This window comes from Colletotrichum truncatum (genome assembly GCF_014235925.2).
Source record: "Colletotrichum truncatum strain CMES1059 chromosome Unknown Contig_0012, whole genome shotgun sequence".
NCBI classification, from domain to species: domain Eukaryota; kingdom Fungi; phylum Ascomycota; class Sordariomycetes; order Glomerellales; family Glomerellaceae; genus Colletotrichum; species Colletotrichum truncatum.
Genome location: NW_027222409.1, coordinates 401439 through 429361, shown reverse-complemented (window position 1 = coordinate 429361; position 27923 = coordinate 401439). Strand labels below are relative to the sequence as shown.

The 27923-nt window shown below is 51.5% G+C and overlaps 1 protein-coding gene across 1 annotated transcript in view; it reads right to left on the bottom strand.

Annotated features, from left to right (window-relative positions):
* Positions 1–3872: 3872 nt before the first annotated feature.
* The window catches only part of CTRU02_214930 (AMP-binding enzyme (aureobasidin A1 biosynthesis complex)), a gene marked incomplete at both ends in the record, with an annotated part of 36933 nt that continues 12882 nt past the window's right edge, over positions 3873–27923 (bottom strand). The window contains 2 exons of the mRNA XM_070206337.1: positions 3873–15367; positions 15425–27875. Coding sequence (XP_070059980.1) covers positions 3873–15367; positions 15425–27875 — 23946 coding nt within the window. The remainder of the gene's footprint in view (positions 15368–15424; positions 27876–27923) is intronic.

The window sequence follows — 27923 nt, the reverse complement described above, 5'->3', positions numbered from 1 at the left end:
TACACTACAAATGTAACTGAACATGACGGAAAGAACACTCTCAGCAGTCTACCTTCCCGCCGTGGCGCTGGCTCATGCAGAGAAACAATAGCTCCAGATGCGGCAGGCGCAGTGGGGAAGAGTCGGGCCTTCTGTAAACCGCTTTGTAAGTTTTGTTAAGGAAGTTGGTTCCTTATGGCAGGTGCGGTGGCTGGGCAGCATGACCTTTGAGATTGCTCTTTCCTACACAGAAAATAACGATACAACTCAGCTTTCAATGGCGGAGGAATTACACCCAGGCTTCCTCTTTTCAGAAAAAGCCAATTGATCCAGCAAAAGTCCTTCATCTTTTCTCTCATCTTTCTTTGTCACCATTCAACTAAAGAGACTCCCAACAGAATCAACCAGGCAATTCAGCTTCTTGTCACTCGACGCTGCGACTGTAGCCTCAGCTGAGATCTTCCTTGTCGCCGAAAACACAGGAATCCTTTTCAGTCCTGCAAACTTGATCGAAGAGTATCCCCAGTCCTCGGTACTAATGATTTCAGCTGCAGCATTAACCAACTCATCAAAAATCTTCGTTGTCAGTATTGTGAGTCCATCGAATCCTCTCACCGCCCGTCACCAAGATCCACGGTTTCAGCGCTATTTTAAGGCTGTAGTCCTGCTTTATCTTCCTCTCACCTATGACTTTTTTTTCAGAAAATTCCGAAATCCATAAACGGCAACTGCCTGTTTTTCAACCGAAGCTTTCGAGGTTGCTAACTTGAATTCAGTCTCGACAAAACCATCTCCACGTTCAACAGGAGATTGATGCATCTACACCTGAGGCTATTCTGCTGAACATTACTCAGACCTTGGCTACTCTGCATTTGAGTATGCTCCCATCGGTGGCTCTTGTTCCCTCCTATCTCATCAGTTTAAGTTATGGAATTGACTTTTGTGGATTAGCATAGCTCTCATCGCGTTGTCCATCTCTCGTTCTCGTCGACCTTTGCCTCACCTTTTTCGAGCCACTACCACCGCTGCACGGAATTTCAATGAATACCACTACATAAATTGCATTCTTCAGGGTCACATATACGCCGCGATCTTCCAGGGCTCTCAAACAATCAATGCGGCTTAGACGCGATCCTTAACGATTTGAAGTCTCGGCATACAAGACACTACTTCCAGCTTGCTAGATAACAGACCCTCCTCACTACGCCTCATTTCAAGATTGAGGACATGTCTTCAATTTCGACTCAAACTATCAAGCGGCGGTCGAGCCGTACGTATTGGAAGCACAATCCATATTTCATCTTGAAAGTGCTAACGTGTACAATAGGTCTTGCAATTGGTGACCCGAACACGAAAGGCTAAGACCACGGAGTTGGCGCCAGCTGAGAATGCTCATAAGCATACGAGAAAAACGCTCAAGGATTCCGATAAACAACAGGAGGCTGCAAAGCCACTAGCTACTCCTGGAAGGAACAAATCCGACAAACAAAAGACAAATGCTGAGCCTGAGGAGGCTGAGACCAATGTTTCTGAGCCATCTGAGCCATATATATCCATTACAAATCCAGCCACTGATACACAACCCGAAGTCCTCAGGCGCTGTGTCGAAAAGATGCTCATATGCGATGAAGAGTATCTAGTCGTTGGCTCTCAATCTTTGGAGTGTATCACCAATGTTGAATACGTTAAGCAACCAGAGATACTTGAAAAGCTCAAGTATGCCAGTATAATATTCCTTCTGCTACTTCAAGAACACTGGAAGGTTGCAATCATCAATGTGAGCGGTGACACGATTACCGTCGAATTCTACGACCCAGTTCCATCTGACCTCAGTACCCAAGCCGCTAGGCAGGTGATCGACAAATTCTTTGAGCAGTACTTTGCCGGCAAGGATTACTCAGTCACCTATCTTTTTGAACAGATGTCTACTCCAAATCATCACGACGACCATGATTCAATGGTCATTGCGTTTTTTGTATGCATCAACTTCCTATCAGAAGATCCTATGCCGCTACAAATAGATCTTGTTTTATGGCGTCATATCATGGCGATCATAGCTGGCGAGAAGCCAGACTGGAAGAAAATCTCCCCTATCCCCCGAGAGACACCACAGGTGCTCAGCAATATCCCAAAACTAGCGGTCAACCCCACTTTGAAGGATTATATTACCTGGAAGACAGCATTCGATGATTGGCACGAAAGTCAACGGGTTACTCTGACATCCCAGGCGGCCATAGAAAACCTAGAATACCGTGGTAGGATTCCCAAGGCCATGCGCGCGTTTTCTATTTTATGTTCCGTTAAAGATGAAATGGAAAAAAAACTGCAGTGCGGCAGTGATGCTGTTTGCAGACAGCCGAAGGATATCCTAGAGCTGAAAGCCAGTATAGCTATTGTGGAAAAAACATATGAGCTGGTGGATGACGTGACTATTGAACTTGAAAAAGGAGCGAAAGCATGTCTTGGAGGAGATGAAGATGCTTTCGCAATTGGGTCAATCCAGCTGAGAGAAGAGGACTTAATGGATTTTATCTCTACTGGCTGTGGAAGACGGTCTACAGAAGAAGTAGTTATCTTGTGGTGTCTAGCTTAACTCAGAAGAGTTTGAGTTTGCTTTTGCAGTTTAAGCAAGTTAATACGGATTGAAGATGAACTCCGTAAATGCCAATCCGATCTCCCAACTGCAGACAGAGGCCCAAGCACCACATTGACCTTCGCTTGGGTAGGAGAGTTTGCCACAGTACCGATTATGACCCTTCCACAAAGAATGAAATGGACTTCCCTCAGCCGAAGTATAGCATATTGTCATTGAAAAGCCCTTGACAGCTGGAGCTTCACCATAAGTGAACCGTTTGTTGGCTGTAGGCCTCAAAAGATTGACTGCACAGCTCGACCAGGAAGAAATATGACGACATCAAGGTAGCAGGACTAGCGGTACACACGCAGTAAAAACAAAGCACAGCCTATGTCAGCAGCAAAAAACAGCTGTTCTATTTGTAATGCAAGCCATTAATCCCTTATTTTCTATTTCGCGTCATGTAACTCGTTTACTACTTACGCTACTCTTGTCACTTCTCCCACTCCCGCCACTCTAAGCACCCTGGCCACTACCAACTCCCTAGCCACTGCAACAGTCCACTGTCACAATCACTGCTAGAGCGCCTAACTTCGCACTTTAACTGCCACTACCAGATACTCTACAGCACCACTTTCGCTGTCATTCTAGCCACTTTAGCCACTTCAATCTCTCAAATCTGAGGAGAAGTTCCAGTAGAAGTGCTGGCTGAAGTGACCGGGGAACTTATACCCGCCTGACTGTCCGTCTGGGTTGTCGGTAATGGAACCACTTCAAACCGGAGTTCCATTTATTGCAATAGTACGTTTGAGCGAATATGCTTTATTGCACATGTCTTGTGAGAACCATGTATATATATGATTTACTAGCGAAATAAAAAACCAAACTTGCATATAGAAGAGTATGTAAAAGGAAAATAGCCAGTTGACGAAATGACTAACTGCACCAAAACAAACTTGTAGAAACAAACATGTAACCACCGAACCACAAACCCCCCCAAACAAGCAGACTAAAGCACACGTTGCGCCAAAACTCCAACGCCGGAAAGCAGTCGTTTAGAAAGACTCGAAACTTTCTGACCACGCCAATGAGAACCCTCTATGAGTGGAGTTGGTTTTTTTTTTTTTTTCTTTTTGCCTTTTGTTTCTTTTTCTGCTGTCTTTTTTTTTTTTTTTTTTAAATTCTCCCCCACCCATTCCCCCCTTTCTTTTCTTTATCTTCTATTGATACCCTTGATTTACTTGGAATGTGTTTCCATGTGTTTTAACCCTTTGCAAGGGAGAGACTACCGTTTGGAACAGCTGCTGTTACTAGGGTCTTACTCCCTGTGCCCATTGGATGCCTGTTTGACATGACCGTTGGATGATTGATTTGCAAGGCCATTGGATGACTGGTTTGTGTGACCATTGGAAATTTGTTTGGTGTGTCCGTTGGAAGTCTCAGGCGTCGGATCCTGAAGAACCGAGTACAGCCGTTGAATGTTGTTGCAAAGATCAATGAGCATACGGTCGACAGTTGCCTCCTCACAGACTTGCCGGTTAGCACCAATAACAACCCGCAGATGAACTCCGTCTGGCTCGGGCATTCCTGCAATGTCTATATCGTGCATGGAAACCTCTTCAGAGACCTTTCTATCCATGGTAGGATCATCCTTGATAGCCTCGCGTTGTTCGGTCACTCTGTCGAGGTAGTTCAGCTGAATTCGCTGACCCTCCTTCTCACTATGAGGACGCATGTCGAAATTCTGATAAGCCGAGTAGAGGCTAAAGTTGCCTGTCGAATCGGGCCACTCCGTGCAGTTGTCTCTGATATCGTCCAGACCCAATGTCTCATAGGGCATGCTGTCGATGTATTGTTTCTGTACCTTTCGGAGCAGCTCCACTGGCTTGTCGACAGTGTCTAAGCGGACGCGAACGGGAACCGCATTCGAACAAGGGCCGACAATAGACTGGCTACTGACGGGCAAACACTGCCGGCCGGACACGACACGTCCAAAGATGATGTCCTTGGATTCCAGCTCCTGACCAAACATCATGGCGCTGGCCGCAGTAAACACCGTGGCTGGAGTGATGCCGTCCAAGTTGGCCGTTTGCGGTGCCTTGATCACCTTCTCCACTACCCAACTGCCCTTGGGCTTTTGGCTCTTGCTTCCGTTTTGGATACTCTTAGTGTTGGCGTCCTTCCACTGGGTTATTGAAGAACCTTGGAGAACGGAACGCCAGAATTTGAAGCCCTCGTCACGGCTATCCATCATGTGCTGGATATAGCGAGCGAATTTGATTGATTTTGGCAGACGCTCGCCGATTGTCAACGTGTGCAAGGCACGCATGAGGTATTCAAAACTCAAACCGTCGTAAATAGCGTGATTCATCCGGAACACAATTCGCACAGGAGATGCCCTCTTCTTGAGAATGGCGATACGTAGAAGGGAGTGTCCCAGGCGGAGAGGGTCGCGTGCATCTACGCCTTCATATTCTCGGGTGGCGGCGGTCATATCTCCCTCAACATCGACAATCTCAATGGGTACCTTGAGTTGATCGAGAACCAGCTGATAGTATTTACCGGCAGCTGTCAAGATGACCGTGCGTAGGATATCGAAGTGCTGAATAAGAGTTTCGGAGGCACCCTTCAGCATCATGGGATCCGTGTCGGCTGGGAAGTCTATGAAGAAGAGAGCCGGCGTGCGCGACTGTTTCAGAACTGGATCATAGATCCAGATTCTCTGCGACCATGATGCGGGGTATGCGTTCTGGATTGAACCATAAGACGGGTCAAGCTGGGGAGCCAGTTCTCGGTGCACAAAGGCCTCAGGGTCTTCTTGCAATAGGAGCTGGAAGGGCTCCTTGTCAACAACTTGGGACGCACCGTTCCTTTGTAACTGGATGTGCACAAGCTTGCTGGCCAGCTCTACAGGAACCGGATGGTTGAAGACGTCTCTAACGGACACCTGGACATCCAGTCGTCGGCTGATGCGAGCAGCAAGTTTTGCGGCCATCAGGGATTGACCGCCGAGATCGAAAAAGTTGTCGGTAATGCCGACCTCAACGCCAAGCACGTCAGCAAACTCATCGCAGAGCATCTCTTCGACATCGTTACGCGGCTCTACGCGTTCCGAGGGTGGCTTGCCGACCGGAGCAGCCTGGGCCTTGCGTGTGAGTTCACGTCGGTCAACCTTGCCGTTGGCGTTAACCGGCATTTGGTCTAGGGCTATGATCTGGGCTGGGATCATATAAGGCGGGAGCAATGACTGAAGCTGCTCCCTGATTTGTGCCTCTACCTTGCGACTTTCGAGCCGCTGGAGCGGGCGGTTAGTTAGGAGGCTTGCTGGCTGGCCTTGATCTTCGGCAGGGAATTGGAACAGAACGCGGGATTCTTGGTTATCGAGTTGGTGCCGATGGAAAACAGCATCAATCCCGCCGTTCTGGGATCTCTGTCGTGCCCAGCTGAGCTCCACGCGGAAGCCCGTTTCTTCAGCCAGTTGCGCTAGGTCCCAGGCAGAAAGAGCTACACATCGCTGAGCGGCATCGCGGACATCCGAGATCCAGGCCGCGCCGTCAAGCGTCTCGTCGTCATTTTCTAGCGATTCAACCAGCAGTCGTTCAAATGCGGTCTTGCTGTAAGGGATATTGCTGACAGCGACTGTGGATGCGTCTGAAGAGCCCTGTAGCAAGGTAAGGAGGCTCTCGCGGTCTAGTGAGGACGCTTGGAAGTTGACCCAAGAGTTGGGCTTGATTGAATGCACGGGATGCGTCGGCTCATCTACGCCTCGTACGTGGATAACGGCCGCGTATCGATATCTGCTAAGCTCGTTGGTAGCCTTCATCCTCTTAGGGAGAATTTCCACATGCCAGACCAAGTCTGGGATCTTATTGAGCAGCTCAGTAAAGAAGGCCGGGGCAACCAAGAGCTCTTCTTCGTTTTCTTCCAGTTCGGTAATCTTCTGGCGAATGTTGTCTCTGCCAGCAGAATCCCCAAGTGAGGATAAGGCCCTGCCAGCAAGGAAGTTCTTGTTAATAGCGTGGGTTCGCATGTCGCCAAAGAAGATTCGTTTTACTCCCGGTAGTTTTGCCAAGGTCTGGATTACCTGGAAGAGGTAGTCGGAAGACGGGAAGTATTGCGCCACAGAGTTAATAACCACCATATCGGTATGACCCTGTGTTACCTGACTTAGTCGACTGACGTCTGTAGCCGTGCCAACAAGGACCTGAGCCTTGCTCGCGAGCGTAGGGATTGAGTTGATACTGTCGGTGACAAAGCTTGTTGCCGAGCTGGAGGGTTCAAGGCCAATATAGGTTTCTAAGCCTTGACCCAAATTGAACAGGATCATACCAGTACCTGTACCGATTTCGAGTACACGACCGGCAGGGTGGCCGTCGAGTAGAGTTGACATTGTTTCGTCGAGCCATTCCTGCATTTCTGCCTTTTCAATCAATGTTCCGTCATACATTGAGGTCCAACCCAAGAAGTCGTTGCCGATAACGGATTGATCAATAGTTTCGAGGTCGGCGTAGGTGCCAATCTCGAAATGGGTTCCCCAACCCTCCACCTGCTTACTCGCCTCGTCTTGATCAAGCTGGCTGTCTTGGCTGGGCTCTTCGTCATGAACCGTAACAAATCCAACAATCTCCGATTCTTGATCAGACTGGCTGCGGATAACGACGGCCGCGTCGCGGACGATGGGATGCCTCAGCATAGCAAGCTCTACTTCGGCTGGTTCGATGCGATGTCCTCGGATCTTGATCTGCTGGTCTATGCGACCAAAGAATTCAATTTGGCCATCCGAAGGTCGCAACCTAGCACGGTCACCAGTGCGGTATGCCCGCATGGCCTGGCCGTCAATAGTGATTTCCACGAAGCGGTTTTGATCAAGCGTGGGGTCTGTGTATCCGCGAGCAAGCCCATCGCCTGTCACAACCAGTTCGCCCATCACACCAGGGGAGACTAGGTTTTGGCTTGAGTCCATAACAAAAGCGCCAGAATTGCTTACAGCTCGACCAATGGGCACACCATGTTCAAAGGTATCGCCCTTTCTGATGCTGTAGATAGTGCTTGCGACGGTGTTTTCCGTGGGCCCGTAGGCATTGTAAACACTATTCTTGACGAGGGCGCGAGCATTGATGGCATCAGAGGGGTTGAATCGATCTCCACCAACATATAGCACGTCTAGAGCGCTGACTGTGTGTGGGATGTTGGTGAGACATTGTTTAAGGAGCGCAGGTGATAGCATAGCCACATTGATATGCTCTCGGGCAAAAACCGTCTCAAGAGCTTGACTATCCAGGGTAGTGAAGTAGTCAATGCAAATAAGCGTCGCACCGTTGAGGAGGGCGGTGTACATCTCCCAAGCGGAGGCGTCGAAGGCGATGTTGGAGACATGGGCGAGGTGTGCCTCTTTGGGAAAATCGCGTACAATATTGCTCTGCTTGACAAGCCGAACAATACCACGATGTTCAATCATTACACCTTTAGGCTTTCCCGTAGAACCCGACGTGAAGATGACGTATGCGAGACTGGTTGCTGAGGGGGATGTGACTATAGCTGGGACACCTGTCGAGTTATGGCGAGACTGGGCAAAGGCGTCGGCTAAAGAGACAAACTCAGTGTTGGGTAAGCGGACATCGGGGATGGGCTCGTTGGAACCAAGAAGCACAAGTGAGAACCCCGGGACCACTGAGAGAATTGCCTTGAGTCGGGCAACAGGTACCTTTACATCGAGCGGCAGATAGGCCAGATTTGCCTTCAGAACAGCAAGACAAGCGACGGTTGTCTCGCACGACCTCGGAGCAAGCACACCTACCAGCGCCTCGGCTGGAATTTGCCGCTGCAGAAGCCAAGCCGCAAGCTGGTCTGAGTTGTCGTTGAGTTGGGCGTAGGTTAGTTGTGTGTTGGCATCCTTGACCGCAATTCTCTCAGGATGAGCAACGACATTCTGGCGGAAGACGTCTATGACGCTAGAATCTCTGGGATAATCTGTCTTCTCAACCTTGAGTAGACCCATGTCACGTAGAATCGGCAGTCCGTCGGTGAGTGGCAGGCTTGCGATGGGTACTTCTGGTTGCGCTAGTCCCCGGCGAAGCGTTTCTTGGAAGACGTCAATTAGTCCTCGGACGGTGGCAGACTCGAACAGTTCGGCGGCATAGAGTACGTTGCCAGCTAGATAGCCTTCTTCTTGAGCGAGATGGAATTCCATGTCGAAGCGAGTTGTGATTGCTGTAGGCAGAGGCTCACTGACAATACCCTCAAGGTTAATGCGGCCAAGATCCCTCTGCGAGTGAACAGCAAACATAAGCTGTACCAACGGGTTGCGAGAGGTATCTCTTGATCCGGGCAGAAGTGCCGAGACAACACGCTCGAACGGAACATCCTGGTTCTCAAAGGCGGCAGCCGCCGTAGCGCGAACTTGTTGAACGAGGCCATCAAACGACTCATCATTAACAGTGATCCTCATACACTGTGTGTTGACGAAGAAACCGATCATGTCTTCCAGCTCCGGCCGGTTACGGTTGGCTATAGGAGTACCAATTGTTGCGTCTTCAACGCCTGTTAAGCGGAAGTGTGTAGCGCGGAAGGTGGCTAGGAGAACTGCGAATGGCGTTACTTGACGTGTCCGGCAGAAGGTCTGGAGGTTTTCGTAGAGGGGTCCGTCGATAACAACTCGGACAATGCCAGCCTCGCCAGATAGGATTGCAGGCCTTGGTTTGTCACAGAGGACTTCTGCAGGCGAACTGTCGGCTAGTTTCTCGGTCCAATACTCCAGTTGTCTTTGATGTTCAGCTACCTGTTCCTCCGTCTTTTGCCACATGGCAAAGTCGCGGTAATGAACAGGAAGTGGCGTCACCTTGGCTAGAGGATTTTGATCGCGCAAAGCGACAGAATAAAAGCTGCCTAGTTCCTGGCGCAGGAGATCAATAGACCAGCCGTCGGAAATGATGTGATGCATAACGATGGAGAGAATGTGATCCTGCTCGCCGAGCCTGAAAAGTGTTACTCTCCATCCTGGTTCCGAGGTCAAGTCGAAAGGAACCATTTGCTCTTTCCGCAGGAGGTCTAGAGCAGTAGCCGGGTCCTTAGCTGATACATCGACGATAGTGAGCGGCTTATTCTGGCTGCTATGAACGATTTGAACGCCAACACCTTTGATCTCTTCAAAGGTCGTTCTGAGTGTCTCGTGCCGTTCTTCCAAAGCATGTAAGGCAGTCGTCAGAGCTTTAACCTGGAGGACTCCACGCATCCGCACAGAAAGAGGCATCATGTATGCTGCGCCGCTAATGCTAAGCTTGTCCAAAAACCAGAGGCGGCCTTGTGCAAAAGATTGTTCGACAGGCCCGTTATATTCTGATGGAACAATTGGGCTGTGAAGGGCCGACCCTTGCTGTATGACCTCTGCGAGGTCAACAAGGACAGGGTGGTCGAAGAGAGTTTTGACAGAAATACGAGCATCTAGACGGCGGTTGATGCGAGCGGCTAGCTTCGTTGCCATGAGAGAGTGACCGCCAAGGTCGAAGAAGTTATCAGTAATACCTACTTCGACCCCAAGAAGATCAGAGTATTCTTCGCAGAGTGCCTCTTCCTTTTCATTACGCGGCGCGATAAGCTCCCGCGCCAGGCTAGTCTTGGTTGCGGTCAAGGCCCTCTTAGCAAGCTCTCGTCGGTCGATTTTGCCGTTTGCGTTGAGTGGCAACTGCTCTAATACAATGATCTGTGCTGGCATCATGTATGGCGGGAGCAGAGATTGAAGGCGGTGTCGTATTTCTCTTTCTAGGTTCGAGTGAAAGCCCTGTTTCTTTTCTTGGCTCTCGGAATGCGAGCTGATATGGCTGGATGTAACGAAGCCTACAATGTCTGAATCTTGCCCTTCTTGCTTGCGAAGAACGACTGCAGTTGCAAGAACACTGTTGATACTGAGAATAGCTTGTTCAATCTCAGCAACTTCGATACGGTGGCCGCGAATCTTAACCTGCTGGTCCATTCGGCCAAAGAACTCAATAAGACCATCGCCAGGGCGGTAACGGGCGCGATCACCCGTCCGGTATGCCTTAACAGACAGTCCAGAAATTTCAACCTGCACAAAGCGATTGGAATTCAATTCTGGGTCTGTGTAGCCACGGGCAAGACTGTCTCCGGTCACAACCAGCTCTCCCATCACACCGACGGGGACAAGCTGTTGTTTCGAATCCATGATGTAAGCGCCCGCGTTAGAAACCGCTTTTCCGATAGGAACGCTATTAACGCATTTTTCGTCTGCGCTCATGACGTATAGGGTACTGATGGTTGTATTCTCTGTCGGTCCGTATGCGTTGCAGAAACCCTGTTGAACCAGGCCGCGGGCTTTCAAGGCGTCGTTCGGGCGCATTGCTTCACCTCCTACCATAAGAAAATCAAGGCTGCTAATAACGTGCGGAATCTCCTCAAGGTACAGGTTGAGGAGAGCTGTTGTGATGACGACGTTCTTGACCTTGTTGGCTGTAAGTGCCTCGCCGAGGGCAGTGGGGTTCAACACCGTCATGTGGTCGATGCATACCACGGTGCCTCCGTTGAGAAGTGGTGTATAGATCTCCCACGTAGAGACATCAAAAGCTAAGTTGACCATGTGAGAAAATGGCTGCGCTGCTTGAGATTGGGTCATCAAATCAGTTGACTTGGCAAGGTTCAGAATACTGCGATGCTCAATCATAACACCTTTGGGGTTACCAGTTGAGCCTGATGTGAAAATGACACATGCCAAGCTCGTGGCTCTAATGGGGAGGTGTGAACTGGGGTTGTCGGAGTTTGCAGTCTTTCCAAGCAGTAAAGCGTCACTTATCCAAACTGGCTCCGCGTCTAGAGTTTCGGAAGTAAGGGTCGGTACACTGTCACCGAGCAAGACGAATTTGTGCCCGGGTACCGCCGATAGGATGGCGTTAACGCGAGCCGAGGGGCTGTTGACATCTAACGGTAGATATGCAAGATTTGCTTTGAGAATTCCAAAGAATGCGACTATTGTCTGGCAGGAGCGGGGTGCAAGAACTCCCACCAACGTCTCTGGCGCCATGTCTTTGTTCCGGAGGTAGGCGGCAATTTGATCAGACTGTTGATCTAGTTGGCTGTACGACAATTCGGAAGAAGCATCAGTAACAGCTATAGCGTCTGGGCAAATCGAAACTTGGTTTTTGAAGACGTCTACAATGCTCGAGTCGCGGGGATAGTCCGTGGTTCTTATATCAAGCAGACCCAAGTCGCGTAGCTCAGCAAGACCATGCGTAAGCCGCAGGTTAGTAATGGGCGCCTCTGGCTGCTTGATGCCTTCGGCTAGGACCTCCTGGAAGACATTGACTATGCGATTGATAGTTTCAGCCTCGAATAGGTCTGTGGAGAAGATGACATTTCCACCTAGGAAGCCATCCTGCTGGGAGAGGTAGAACTCCAAATCCAGTCTGGTAGTTGGCGTCATTGAAAGCTGCTCACTCTCAAGGCCATCTAATTGCACCTTGCCAAGATTTTCTTGGGCGTGAAGGGTAAACATGAGTTGTACCAGAGGATTTCGGGACATATCCCTTGACCCAGGCAGCAAGGCAGAGACGATTCGTTCAAACGGTACATCCTGGTGCTCGATAGCAGCTGCTACTGTTGACCGGACCTGTGTGACTAGCTCATTGAATGACTGCTTGTCTGTCACAGTAGTTCGCATGCACTGCGTATTAACGAAGAAACCGATCATGTCTTCAAGTTCTGGCCGATTTCGGTTAGCAATAGGTGTGCCGATAGTAGCATCCTCCATGCTAGTTAGGCGATAGTGCGTAGCTCGGAATGCGGCAAAGAGAACGGCATATAGTGTCGTTTGGCGGGCCTTGCAGAAGGTTTGCAAGCCTTCATATACAGGGCCGTCGATCATAAACTGGACAACACTAGCATTGCTAGATAGCTTCGAGGGCCGGACCTTGTCGCAGAGGAAGCTGGCTGGCTGGCTTCCGTCTAGCTGTTCTTTCCAGTAGGCCAGTTGACGCTCGTGTTCAACCACCTGTGATGTTTGCTTCTGCCAGATAGCGAAATCACGATATTGTATGGGAAGAGACGCGATTTGCAGTAGGGGATCTTTACCCTGGAGCGCGGTGGCGTAAAAGGCAGCTAGCTCACGCTGGAGAATGTCAATAGACCAACCATCAGATATGATGTGATGCATCACGATGGACAATACGTGGTCTCGGTCTCCCAGTCGAAGCAAGGTGACTCGCCAGCCGGGTTCATTCGCCAGATTGAACGGAGTTCTCTGATCTTGCTGAAGTAGCTTATTAAAGTCGGTTCCGGTCGGCACATTAACAACCCTGAGTGGCCTGCTGTTTGCGGGTTGGATGACCTGCAGACCGACACCCTCGTAACCCTTGAAAGTCGTTCGAAGGGTCTCGTGGCGCTGTTCAAGAGCCTGAAGTGCAGTCATGAAAGCCTCCATCTGCAGTGGGCCGCGTAGACGGACTGCAAGCGGCACAAGGTATGCTGTGCCACCGAGTTCAAGTTGTTCGAGAAACCAAAGACGGCCCTGAGAGAAGGACTGCTCAACAGGGCCCAAGTACTCTGTTGCCTCGATGGCTTTATGCTGTGCCGAATCTTGTTGAATAATGGCTGCCAGGTCCACGATGACAGGCAGGTTGAAGATGTCTTTGACTGAGATTACAGTGTGCAGACGCCTGCTCAGGCGTGCTGCGAGCTTAGTTGCCATAAGTGAGTGCCCGCCGAGATCAAAAAAGCCATCGTTGATTCCAACGGCCTCAACGCCAAGCACGTCTCTAAACTCTTCACATAGGGCCGCTTCGATTTCGTTCCGCGGCGCCTCATATATGGAAGTCTTCTTGGCCTTTGGCGCCACGTGGGACCTTCGCGTGAGCTCGCGACGATCATTCTTGCCGTTAGCGTTGAGTGGCATCTGGTCTAGCAAGATGATCTGAACGGGAACCATGTACGGCGGCAGCAAGCTTTGTAGGCGTTGCAGAATGCTCTTTTCCGTTTGCACAACGGCTTCGGGATCAGAATCAGCGGTGATACCCCGGGCGATGACAAACCCGACAACATCTGCCTCCTCGCCTTCCGTCTTCCGCAGGACAACAGCAGCATCAAGAACGGCAGAGTGGCCGAGCATAGCCTGTTCTATCTCTGCTGGCTCAATGCGATGGCCGCGGACCTTGATTTGCTGGTCGATACGGCCGAAAAACTCGATTTGACCGTCGCCGGGTCGGAACCGTGCCCGATCACCGGTCCGGTAGGCCCTGACGAGCTGATCCTTAATAGAGATCTCAACAAATCGATTTGTATCCAGGGTAGGGTCGGTATATCCACGGGCGAGGCCGTCTCCCGTTACCACGAGTTCACCCATGATGCCTGGAGACACAAGCTGCTGGTGCGAGTCAACAACATAAGCACCGGTGTTGTCAATAGCCCGACCAATAGGAACGCCGTTAATAAAATCTTCATCTCCCTTAACCTTGTAGATGGTGCTGGAGACCGTGTTTTCGGTAGGGCCGTATGCATTGTAAACATTGTCCTGGATCAATGCTTGGGCTTCAACTGCATCTCGCCCGTCAAATCGATCTCCGGCAGCCAAAATAACGTCTAGGGCAGCAATCGCAGCAGGTGCATGGAGAAGGCACTGTTTCAGGAGAGAAGGGAGAATCATTGATGCTTGAACTCTCTCCTGGATGAACACAGACTCAAGCGCCTTGCTGTCCAAGGTTGTGTAATAGTCGATACAGACGACTGTGCCACCGTTGAGAAGAGCGATGTAAATCTCCCAGGTAGAGTTATCAAAGGCAGTGTTGGATAAGTGTGCCACGCGGGGAGCCTGGGGCATCTTGTACATGAGACTGCTTTGTCTCACCAACCTGTTGATTCCACGATGCTCAATCATAACGCCCTTAGGGCGACCGGTCGATCCCGATGTAAACATGACATATGCCAGGCTCTTTGCGTGAGGTTCATCGACACCACAGCCTGTGTGACTAGGGTCAATGCTGGCGGCGAAAATATCGTCCAAAGAGACTAGCTCGACATCCGAAAGTGAGAGCTGAGGTACCGCCACGCTGCTACCAAGGAGAACCAACTTATGTCCGGGCACTGCCGAAAGAATTGTCTCATTTCGAGCGGCCGGAACGTTCACATCGAGCGGAAGGTAGGCGAGGTTAGCCTTGAGGATGCCAATAAAGGCGACAATAGTTTGGCAAGACCTTGGCGCATAGACGCTGACTAGAGTCTCTGCTGCCAATCGGCGTACACGCAGCCAGGACGCAACCATGTCGGACTGCTTGTCAAGCTGAGCGTATGTAAGCTTGGAAGCTCCATCTGTTACCGCTATAGCCTCAGGACAAGCAGCTGCCTGCTCACGGAAAAGGTCTATGACGCTAGCGTCACGCGGGTACTCTGTCTTGTTGATTTCGAGCAAGCCTAGATCCTCAAATGTGGATAGGCCGTCGGTCAGTGGCAGGCTTGAGATGGGCGCCTCTGGCTGCTCAAGGCATCGACGGAGAACCTCCTGGAAGACATCCACGACATTCTGGATAGTCTCGGGGTTGAACAAGTCTGTTGCGTACAGAATGTTTCCGTTCAAGCCTCCTTCCTTGTGGAACAAGTGAAACTCAAGGTCGAAACGCGTAGTAAGTGGTATAGCAACAGGTTGGCTATCGACGCCTTCAAACTGTATTTTACCGAGGTCTTCCTGTGAGTGGACTGCAAAGAGCAGCTGAACAAGTGGGTTGCGCGATGTGTCTCTCGAGCCGGTAAGAAGCGATGAAACGATACGCTCGAAGGGTACGTCTTGGTTCTCGAACGCTATTGTGGTGGTTGACCGGACTTTTCGTACTAGCTGATCAAATGTCTCCTCTTCGCCCTCGACTGGGATTCGTATACATTGGGTGTTAACAAAGAACCCAATCAAATCTTCCAGTTCCGGTCGGTTACGGTTAGCAATCGGTGTGCCAATAGTAGCGTCATCTACGCCGGTGAGACGGTAATGCGTAATACGGAACGCAGTAAGAAGAACCGCAAATGGCGTGGTGTAATGGCTGCGACAGAACGCATTGAGTTTGTCAAAGAGTTCCCCCTGGATTTCCAATTGTACATAGCCTGCCTTACCAGACATCACTTCTGGTCGAGGCTTATCGCAGAGCAGACTAGCGGGCTGGCTACCCTGAAGCTGTTCTTCCCAGTATGACAGCTGACGTTCACTTTCTGACACCTGCGCATCTTGCTTCTGCCATACTGCAAAGTCGCGATACTGAACGGGTAATGGCGCGGTCTGAGATAAGGGATCCTCTTTGCGAAGAGCAATAGAATAGAATCTTGCAAGATCCCTCCGCAGGATATCAAGTGACCAACCATCAGAGACAATGTGGTGCATGACAATCGATAGGACATACTCTTCATCGCTTAGTCGCAAGAGAGCTATCCGCCAACCGGGCTCTGACGATAGGTCGAAAGTGGTTGTTTGCTCCCGCGCAAGAGCTGATTCGTAGGTATCATTGCCTGAGCCAGAAACATCGATCTGTCGTAGAGCCTTAGCTCGACTTGGCTGGACGATCTGCATGCCAACACCTTCGTGATCTGTAAAGATCGTCCGTAGTGTCTCGTGACGCTGCTCTAGAGCCTGAACCGCAGCAGTGAGCGCTTCGATATTGAGACGTCCACAGAGGCGAACAGCGAGCGGCACCAAGTATGAAGATGTAGCTAGCTCAAGCTGCTCAAGGAACCAGAGACGACCCTGGGCAAAAGATTGTCTGACTGGCTCGGTGTATGGCGTGGGAATGATAGGGCTGTATTGCGTTGAGCCTTGTTTAATCTTGCTGGCGAGATCGGCCAACACTGGTGAATCAAATATGTCCTTGATAGACACACGGGCGTGAATGCGACGGCTAAGGCGGGCCGCAAGCTTCGTAGCCATAAGAGAGTGCCCACCGAGGTCGAAGAAGCTATCCGTGATGCCAACTTCAGAACCAAGTATGTTGGCGAATTCCTCGCAAAGGGTGGCCTCGATCTCGTTTCGCGGCGGTACACGCTCCGAAACAGCAGAAGGGGCTACAGTGTTGTCGGCCATGATTTCTTGGGCTCTACCGGCCAACACACGGCGATCAACCTTGCCGTTGGGGTTCAGAGGCATCTGGTCTAGCCTCAAGATTCGCGCGGGGACCATGTAGGACGGAAGAATGGTTTTCAAGTGTTGCCGAACGTCCTTTTCCATCTTGTCGGCAAATTGCTCTTCTTCAGTTCTAACATCCTCTGTAAAGAAGGCGACCAGTTCCGGGTCGCGGCCATCATCTGGCTTGGAGATGACAACTATAGCATTGCCGATGCCAGAATGGCGAAGTATCGCCTGTTCGACCTCGGCAAGTTCGATTCGATGGCCGCGGACTTTGATCTGTTGGTCTATTCTGCCAAAGAATTCGATCTGGCCGTCGGTAGGTCTAAAGCGGGCGTAATCGCCCGTCCGGTAAGCCCGCATTGCTTGGCCGGCGACGACAACATTAACAAATCGACCAAGATCGAGTTCAGCATCAGTGTAGCCACGGGCAAGGCCATCGCCAGTGACGACAAGTTCGCCAATAACGCCAATAGGTACCAATTGCTGTCGTGAATCCATAATATAGGACCCTGAATTACTGATACTGCGACCGATAGGAACACCATTAGCGCCTTGCTCCTTTTCATGCATAGGATAGACAGTGCTGAAGGTGGTGTTCTCGGTCGGCCCATAGACGTGGCAGAAGGACTGGCGTACTAGTTGTACTGCCTTCTTCGCATCTTGCAGCCGCATCCACTCACCGCCTGCAAAGAGCAGATCAAGACTGCTAAGGACAGACGGTGAGTCCTCGAGGAATTGCTTCAGGAGGGCTGTTGTAAAGAAGGCAGCGGTAACCCTGTTATCGGAGAGGATTTGGCCGAGGCCGGCAGGATTAAGAACTGCCAGGTAATCAACACAAACAACTGTACCTCCATTAAGTAATGGGGCGTAAATTTCCCAAGTAGCCGCATCAAAAGCCAGGTTAGACATATGAGCAACAGCTGTGATTGCCTCCGTCCGGGGGACCAAGTTGGTGTTCTTTACCAGACGGACGATACTTCTATGCTCAACCATAACACCTTTGGGCTTGCCGGTGGAGCCAGAAGTGAAGATAACATAAGCAAGACTACTAGCATTCGGTGACGAGATCGAGTTCACGCCATTGGGACCTGTGTTGGCGGCGAGGGCAGCGTTGATCCGAACCAAGTCAATGTCGGGAAGCGCAACATCCGTAGAGACGTTTGAGCCGACTAAGACTAGCTTTTGGCCTGGGACAGAAGAGAGGATCGTCTCGACACGGGCGGCTGGGACGTTGACATCCAGCGGGAGATATGCCAAATTAGCCTTTAGGATACCCATGAAGGCTATGATGGTCTCGCATGACCTTGGCGCCAAGACACCGACTAAAGTTTCTGGAGCCAACTGACGCTGCCGGAGCCACTTGGCAAGCCTGTCGGATTGTTGATCTAGTTCGGCATATGTCATCCGAGATGTAGTATCCGTGACGGCGACGGCGTTTGGCTGGGCAAGTGCCTGTTCATGGAAGAGTTCAGCAACGCTTGACTCTCGAGGGTATTTTGTTACTGCAACGTCAAGCAGACCCATGTCGCGGAGGCTCTCCTCAGCGTGACTGAGATGCAATGTTGCAAGAGGTGTCTGGGGCTCCTTGAAAGCCTGGCGGAGTACGTCCTGGAATGTGTTGACGATACTGCGAATGGATTCAGACTCGAACAGGTCGGTGGAATAGAGGACAGCTCCGTCAAGGCGTCCAGCGCCCTGGAAGAGGTGGAATTCCGCATCGAAGCGACTTGTAGCAGCTGTTGGCATAGCCTCGCTTGTCAGTCCCTCCAGCTGGATTTTGCCAAGGTCTTGCTGCGAGTTGAGAGAGAACATGAGTTGAACCAATGGGTTTCTGGATGTATCCCTAGCTCCAGGTAACAGAGCCGAGACAATGCGCTCAAATGGCACATCCTGATTCTCGAAAGCCGCAGCAGAAGTGGATCGAACCTGGTTAACAAGACTTTCAAAGGTCTCGTTATCCTCGATGCTAATTCGCATACACTGGGTGTTGACGAAGAAGCCGATTATATCCTCAAGCTCAGAGCGGTTACGGTTGGCGATAGGGGTGCCGACTGCCGCATCATTTACCCCGGTTAGTCGGAAGTGAGCTGTGCGGAAGGCTGAAAGCAGCACAGCAAAGGACGTAGTCTTGTAAGCCCGGCAGAAGTTTTGTAAGTCGTCGTAAATCTCGCCCTCGATGCTGAAAGAAACGGCGCCGGCACTGCCCGAGAGTACTGCTGGCCGAGGCTTATCAGCCAGCAACGTTGCTGGCTGGACACCTTGCAGATGATTCGTCCAATAATCCAATTGGCGGTCGTGTTCGGCCATCTGTGCATCTTGCTTCTGCCAGAGGGTAAAGTCACGGTACTGAATCACCAAGGGTGCTAGACAGTTTTGGAGGTCCTGGCCCCTATTTGCTGCGGCGTATAGGATTCCCAATTCGCGCTGCAAGACCTCGATAGACCAACCATCGGAGATGATGTGATGCATGACAATTGAGAGGATGTGGTCTTCATCACCAAGTCGTAGTACCGAAACACGCCAGCCTGGCTCCTCTGCGAGGTTGAAGGGAGCAGCTTGTTCTTGTTGGAGAAGTTTGATAGCATCACAGGTGTCTGACGGCGCATCAATTACTCTCAGCGACCCTCCATGGCCCTTGTTGGTGTGTACAACCTGCACGCCTACACCGTCGTGTTCCTCAAAGGTAGTTCGGAGAGTCTCATGACGTTGTTCCAAGGCGTTCACAGCCAAGTTGAGCGCGTTGATGGAGAGAGGTCCGCGCATTCGCATAGCGAGTGGCATGATGTATGACGAGCTGAGCTGCAGCTGGTCAATAAACCATAAACGTGCCTGAGCAAATGACTGCTCGACAGGTCCGCTGTAGGGAGCAGCCTCAATAGCGCTATGCTTCTTCGATCCCTTACGAATAGTGGCGGCGAGGTCCGCAAGGACAGGATAGTCAAAGACGGTCTTAACGGAAACATGGTCGTTTAGCCGGCGGCTGATACGCGCCGCAAGTCTTGTTGCCATGAGTGAGTGGCCACCAAGGTCGAAGAAATCGTCATCCACGCCAACTTCCACACCTAGCACGTCGGTGAACTCATCACACAACGCGGCCTCGACATCGTTCCGCGCTGCAATACGTGTTGACCTCGCAGAGGCGGAGGCCGAACTACTGAGACTCTGAACCCTATGTGTAAGCAGGCGCCGATCAACCTTGCCGTTGGCATTGAGAGGGAGCTGCTCCATAACAATAATCTGTACTGGCAGCATGTATGCTGGCAACACAGTTCTTAGCTGTTGCAGCATCTTCTTTTCAGTTGCGATTACAAACTGCTGCTTCGCAGCTTCTGCCTGTTCAGGGGCGACCCCATTGGCGTACGGGAGTGCGACGACACCCACAATCTCTCCCTCCTTGCCATCTTGTGTTCGAATGACGACGGCGGCGTCGCGGGCGGAGGTGTATCTAAGGAGGGCCTGTTCCACTTCGGCTGGCTCGACACGGTGACCACGGATCTTGATTTGCTGGTCCATACGCCCAAAGAACTCAATCTGTCCGTCGGGACGGTATCGCACGCGATCGCCAGTTCGGTATGCCCTCATCGAAGACTGGCCATCAACGGTGATGGTGACGAAACGGTCTTTTTCTAACGTTGAGTCTGTGTATCCTCGGGCAAGTCCATCACCTGCAACAACAAGCTCTCCCATGACGCCTGTCGACACAAGTTGCTGATTTTTATCCATGATGAAAGCCCCGGAGTTGCTAACGGTCTGCCCAACAGGAATACCGTTAACATACGGATCCGTGTTGCTAGTCAGGTGAATGGTGCTAGCGACAGAATTTTCTGTTGGTCCGTAGGCGTTGTATACGCTTCCTGGAATAACAGAGATAGTCTCGGCTAGATCGCGCGGATCAAATCGATCACCGCCAACAAACAGGACCTCTATGTTTGCAAGTGTACCAGGGGCATTGGTTAGACATTGCTTGAGTAGCGATGGCGGAATCATGGCAGCCTGGACTTGCTCACGCAGGAACAAGGCTTGCAATTCTTTGCTATCCAGGGTGGTGAAGTAGTCGACACATACCAAGGTGCCTCCGTTTAATAGAGCCGAGTACATCTCCCAAGTTGACGCGTCGAATGCGATGTTGGATATGTGCGCCACACGAGGAGCTTCCGGGAGCTTGGCTACTACGTTACTGTCCTTAACGAGACGGACAATACCGCGGTGTTCAATCATCACACCCTTGGGCTTGCCAGTTGAGCCGGAAGTGAAGATAACGTAGGCCAGGCTTGATGCTGACGGTCGCGAGGCGACAGCTGAGGTGTTACTCGGCCTCTCAAGTGCTGTGCCAATGCGAACGAGCTCAACATCTGCGGGCACCGGATTTGGATCGGGCACATCGGCGCCGAGTAACACCAGCTTGCAGCTGGGAGCCGCTGTAAGAATAGCTTCGAGGCGAACGGCAGGCATGTTGACGTCAAGCGGGAGATAGGCCAAGTTCGCCTTAAGAATACCCATGATGGCAATAATAGTCTCGCATGAGCGTGGGGATAACACACTAATCAGAGACTCATCTTCTATGCCTTGAAGTTGAAGCCAGATAGCCAGCTTATCAGATTGTTCATCTAACTCTCTGTACGTCAGAGTCGATGAGCCTTCAATGACAGCCAGCGAGTCTGGGTGGGCAAGAGCCTGATCGCAAAAGATGTCTACCACACTGGCATCTCTGGGATAGCTTGTCTTTGGAATTTGAAGTAAACCCTTGTCATGTAGCTCGGAGATACCGTCGGTGATAGGTAGGGATGAAAGCTTTGCCTCAGGTTCTTCCAAGCCGCGACGAAGAACTTCTTGGAAGACGTTGACCACGCCGGACACGGTTTCGGAAGTGAAGAGGTCAGTTGCGTACAGAAGGACACCTGAAAACCGCCGTGATTCTTGGAACAAGTGGAACTCCATATCGAAGCGAGTCTTGACTGCGTTTTCTAGGCGTTCGCTCGTGACATCCTTGAAGTTGATACCCCCTAAACCGACCTGGGAGTGGACAGCAAACATCAGCTGCACTAGGGGGTTGCGGGATGTGTCCCTGGATCCAGGCTGCAGGGCCGATACGATACGTTCAAAGGGTACGTCTTGGTTCTCGAAGGCACTGTTAACTGTGTCACGAACCTGTTGAACAAGCGATTCGAAAGTTTCCTCTTCATCTTCCACCGTAGTACGGATACATTGGGTGTTAACAAAGAAGCCGATCAGATCTTCAAGTTCGAAGCGGTTACGGTTAGCAATAGGGGTTCCTATGGCTGCATCTTCAGCTCCTGTAAGTCTGTAATGAGCAGCCCGGAAAGCAGCCAAGAGAATGACAAATGGGGTAACCTGTCGTGCTCGGCAGTAGGCTTGAAGGTTCTTGTATGTCGCGCCTTCAATGACGATGGAGGCAACCCCAGCGTCGCCCGAGGGAGCAGATGGCCGTGGTTTATCACAGAAAATAGTAGCCGGTTGGCTACCTTCCAGTTGTCTCCTCCAGTAAGATAGCTGCTTTTCCTGCTGAGCCGCTTGTGTTTCCTGTTTTTGCCATACCGCAAAATCTCTATAGTGGATAGATAGAGGCACGACCTTGGCAAGGGGATCATGGCCTTGAACCGCAGCGGTATAAAATGCAGCGAGCTCGCGCTGAATGATTTCGAGAGACCATCCATCGTAGATGATGTGGTGCATGACGATGGATAGGATATGGTCTTGCTCGTGTAGACGAATTAGCGCTGGCCGCCAGCCCGGCTCGGACGAGAGGTTGAAGGGCCTCTTTTGCTCCTTCTCCAGAGTTTCGGTGTAGTCACCGTTCTGGCCTGCCGGTATCTCTATAATCCGGATTTGCTTAGGTTCAAAGGGGTGAACTATCTGGACCCCGACACCATCTTGTTCTTCAAACGTTGTTCTCAGCGCCTCGTGGCGATTCTCTAACGCCTGCAGGGCTGCGGTGAGCGCATCAATCCGCAGAGGGCCCCGTAGACGCACTGCGAGAGGCATTATATACCATAATGATCCGAGATCTAGTTGATCCAGGAACCACAGGCGACCTTGGGCAAACGACTGTTCGACCGGGCCGGTGTAGGGCATAGAGATGATGGCGTTATGCTTGCTGGAGCCCTGTCGGATGGTAGCGGCCAGGTCTATAATAACGGCCTGGTTAAAGATGTCTTTAACTGAGACATAAGTGTTCAATCTCCGGCTGAGGCGTGCGGCGAGTTTCGTAGCCATGAGAGAGTGCCCGCCGAGATTGAAGAAGTTGTCGGTAATGCCTACTTCCACCCCTAGGACGACCGAGAACTCTTCACAAATCACAGCTTCTACCTCGTTCCGCGGCTCAACAATCTCATGTATCGTTTCCGTCGCCCTTGCAGCCTTCGGAGCAGCTTTAGCCTTGCGTTGTAGCTCACGCCTATCAACCTTGCCGTTTGGGTTAAGCGGGAGCTGATCCAGCACCACAATTTGGGACGGAATCATATACGGCGGAAGTGCGGCTTGTAGCTGGCCCCAGACTTGTTTCTCAAGGCGGCGACTCTGACGTTGCTGCAAGGGACGATTGCTAAGAAGCTTAGACAGTCGACCTTGGTGTTCTGTAGGGAAGTCGAATAGCACCCGCGTTTCTTTATCGCCTGGACGATAACGGTGGAAGATGGCATCCAGACCTCCATGCTGGGATCTTTGTCGGGCCCAGCTGAGTTCCACGCTGAAGCCGGCTTGCTTACCGATTTCGACAAGATCGACCGCAGAGAGGGATGAATATTGGTCTGCTTCGTCGCGGATCATCGTAATCCAGGAATTGCCGTCTACAGAGCGTTGAGTTTCTTCGTCGTCATTATCCAGTGACTTGATCAGGAGTCGCTCGACGATTGTCTTTCTGTAAGGAATATTGGCAACAGGAACAGTCATGACATCTGTCGAGCCTTGCAGCAGGTTAAGAAGCCAAGAATAATTCAACTTGGAATCGCTAAAGTCAACCCATGCGTCTTTTTCAATCGAATAGATCGGCTGTTGTGGTTGCCCCCCTTCTGGGTCTCGCATATGTATGACGGCCGCATATCGATACGCGCTTAGCTCGTTGGTGGCCTTCATTCTCTTGGGAAGAATTTCTACGTGCCACACGCTATCAGGAAGGCGGCTTGTTAGTCCTGTGAAAAAGGCTGGGTCAACAAGCAGCTCTTCCTCACGATCCTCGAGCTCAGCTATCTTGCGCTGGATTCCGTCACGCGTAGCATTAGAGCCTAAATCGTGAAGTGCTCTCGCTGCGAGGAAGTCCCTGTTGATAGCGTAGGTCCGCATATCACCAAAGAATAGCCGCTTCGCACCTGGCGAGCGCGATAGGTGCTCAATAACCTCGAAAAGATAGTCTGCCGATGGGAAATACTGTGCAACGGAGTTGACTATAACAAGGTCGGCTTGAATGTCAAGATTTCTTACGTCCATTGCTGTGCCGACAAGAGCTTTAGCCTTGCCTGCCAGCGATGGAATCGACTGAATCTTGCTGTTAACGAACGCAGCTGCTGAAGTTGATGGTTCCAAGCCGACGTAGCTTTCAACTCCTTTCAGGTTAAAAAGGATCATGCCAGTACCTGTGCCGAGTTCAACGACGTGCTTGGCCGGTTGCCCATCATGGAGTGTTGTCATAGTATCGTTGAGCCATTCCTGCATCTCGTCCTTATCGATTTCGGACTTGTCGTACATCGAGACCCAACCTAAGAAGTCGTTGCCTACGGCTGATTTGTCGATACTCTCGATGTCGGCATAGGTACTGATCTCGAAATGGTTGCCCCAGCCTTGAACCTGGTCACTGGCCTCGTCGTCCTCTTGAGATTGGTCACTCTGCGCAGCCACGAAGCCAATCATCTCTGGTTCCTCGCCATCCTTGCTGCGGACGACGACAGCGGCATCGACAACATCGCCATGACGTAGCATCGCCTGCTCTACCTCAGCAGGCTCGATGCGGTGGCCACGGATTTTGACCTGTTGGTCCATCCTGCCAAAGAACTCAATGTGGCCGTCTGTCGGGCGCCGTCGAACACGGTCACCCGTACGGTACGCCTTGACGACCTGGCCGTTGACTGCCACCTGAACAAATCTGTCTTTGTTGAGTTCGCTATCGGTATAGCCGCGGGCAAGGCCATCTCCTGTGACGACAAGCTCTCCCATCACACCCAGCGGAACGACTTGCTGGTTCTTATCCATGACATAGGCGCCAGAATTGCTCACAGCATGGCCAATCGGGACGCCGTTCACCAAGGGGTCTTGCGCAGATACCTTATAAAAGGTACTGAGAATACCGTTTTCCGTAGGGCCGTATGCGTTATATACGCTACCCGACACCAGTTCTGTTGCGGCTGCGGCGTCATGGCTATCGAATCGGTCACCCGCGGCATACAAGAGATGGAGGGCGCTGAGAGTGCCGGCCATTGGCTTGAGACACTGCTTCAACAAGGCGGGAGGCATCATCGTCACTTGAATCTGTTCCCGCAGGAAAAGGTCGTTAAGAGCTTCAGGCTCCAGCGAAGTGAAGTAGTCGATGCAGATCAAGGTGCCTCCATTCAACAGCGCCGTATAAATCTCCCACATGGAGACGTCAAAGGCAACATTCGTCAAGTGGGCAACACGCGCCTTTGCTGGCAACTCTGAATTGACGTTGCTCTGTTTGACCAGCCTGAGAACTGCGCGATGCTCAATCATAACGCCCTTTGGCTTGCCAGTTGAGCCGGATGTAAAGATAACGTAGGCAAGGCTCGTTGCAGTCGGTCCTTGGTGGTGAGGGTCAAGGTTGTCTTTGGGGGCGTCACGGATCGCATCAGGAATCGATACCATTGCCACGTTCGGCATTTTGATATCGGGTCGCGTGACTGTAGAATTGAGCAAAACGAGGATGTCGTCCTCCAGAGCTGAAAAGATGGAGGTAAGCCGCGCAACTGGAACCTTAACATCCAGAGGGAGATAGGAGCGGTTCGCTTTGAGGACACCAAGGAAGGCGACAATGGTCTCGCAGGAACGCGGGGAGAAGACAGCGATGGGCGTCTCAGAGGCAGGACTCTTCAGATTCCGAAGCAGCCAAGCTGCTAGGGCATCTGATTGCTGATCTAGCTGCGAGTACGTCAACTGCGAGATCGAGTCTTTGACAGCAATCGCAGTAGGGTTGGCAGCAACCTGCTCTCTGAAAATATCTACCAAGCTCGAGTCTCGCGGATACTCGGTCCTCTCGATATCCAGTAGACCGGTGGTTCTCAGATCAGCCAGCCCATCAGTGAGGGGCAGGGATGCAATGGGTGCCGCGGGGTTCTCGAGAACGCGGCGCAGAACTTCCTTGTAAAGATTGATGATACCCTGAATCGTAGAGGGTTCAAAGAGGTCTGAGGCGTAGAAGACGGCACCACCGAGTCGGTCCTCCTCCTGGAACAAGTGAAATTCCACGTCGAATCGAGTTGTCGCAGGCGATGGGAGACGCTCACTAACAAGACCCTCCAGGTGAATTCTTCCGAGGTCATTCTGCGAGTGTAGCGCAAACATGAGTTGCACTAGCGGGTTACGGGACGCGTCTCTCGCATTAGGCTGGAGGGCTGTCACAACAGTCTCGAATGGCACATCTTGATTCTCAAAGGCAGCAGCCGCAGTGCCACGGACCTGCGGCACGAGACTTGCGAACGTCTCATTCTCATCAACAGTTATCCGCAGACACTGGGCGTTGACGAAGAAGCCAATCAAGTCTTCGATTTCTGGTCTGTTGCGGTTAGCAATGGGTGCGCCAATCGTAGCATCCTTTACCCCGGTAAGCCTATAGTGCGTAGCACGGAATGCTGCAAGCAGAACGGCAAAAGAAGTAGAGTTTGTGGCTCGAGAGTAGGCTTGGAGTTTGTCGTAGACAGGACCGTCAACAGTGAGGACAGCATAGCCAGCCTTGCCAGACGGTATAGACGGGCGTGGCTTGTCGCAGTAGAACTCGGCTGGCGTGCTGTCTGCCAGATTCTCGGTCCAGTAGTCCAGTTGTCGCTTTTGCTCGGCTAGTTGAGCATCGCTTCTCTGCCATGTAGCAAAGTCGCGGTATTGAATGGGTAGAGGGCGTATCTTCGAGAGAGGGTTGTCGCCTCGGAGTGCGATGGCGTAGAATGTGCTCAATTCCTTACGCAAGACATCAATAGACCAGCCGTCAGAGGCGATGTGATGCATAACAATAGATAGAACGTGGTCATCCTCTCCAACCTTGTATAGCACTACCCTCCAGCTGAAATCGGAGGCCAAGTTGAAGAGAGTTGCCTGCTCTTCCTTGAATGGCTTGATATAGCTATTGCTGTCCCGCTCGGCGGAGAGGTCAATTACCTTCAACTGATTTCTGCTAGGCGGGTGGATGATCTGTACACCAACACCATCCTTATCCCCAAAGGTTGTACGCAGCGTTTCATGGCGCTCTTCTAGGGCATTGATGGCAATAGAGAGGGCCTCGACCTGCAGCGGCCCACGTAGGCGTGCTGCAAGGGGAATGAGATACCAGAGTGCCCCGATACTCAGGTTTTCTAAGAACCAGAGGCGTCCTTGGGCGTATGAAAGCTCGGCCGGCCCGTAGTATTGTCCCGCCAAAATGGGACTGTGAAGTGCGGAACCCTTCTTGATGATGGAGGCAAGGTCAACAAAAGTTGGACGGTCGAAAATGTCTTTGACTGTGACGCGGACTTCCAGCCTACGGCTTATACGTGCTGCCAGTCTTGTAGCCATCAAAGAGTGCCCGCCAAGGTCGAAGAAGTTGTCGGAAACGCCAACGTCGATACCAAGCAGCTTTGCAAACTCTTCACATAGCACTGCTTCGACCTCGTTACGTGGGGCCACGCGTTGTGACGCAGCGCTTGTTCTCGGCGTTGTCAAAGCTTTCCTGACCAGTTCCCGACGGTCAACTTTGCCATTCGCATTCAGCGGCAGATAGTCTACGACAATGATTTGCGCTGGTATCATGTAGGACGGCAAGGTGGCTTGGAGCTGTTGTCGAATGCTTCTCTCTGCCACGTTAGCGACAGCGGGAGCGGTAGTAGGAGAGTCGTCAACTCCGTGGGTCGTAACAAATCCAACAATGTCTGGCTGCTGGTTTTCGAATTTTCTTATGACGACAGCTGAGTCACGGATCCCAGGAATTCCAGCCAAAGCCTGCTCTACCTCAGCCGTTTCGATACGGTAGCCTCGAATCTTTACTTGGTTATCAATACGGCCCAGGAATTCGATCTGACCGTCAGCTGGCCGGTATCGGGCACGGTCACCCGTCCGGTATGC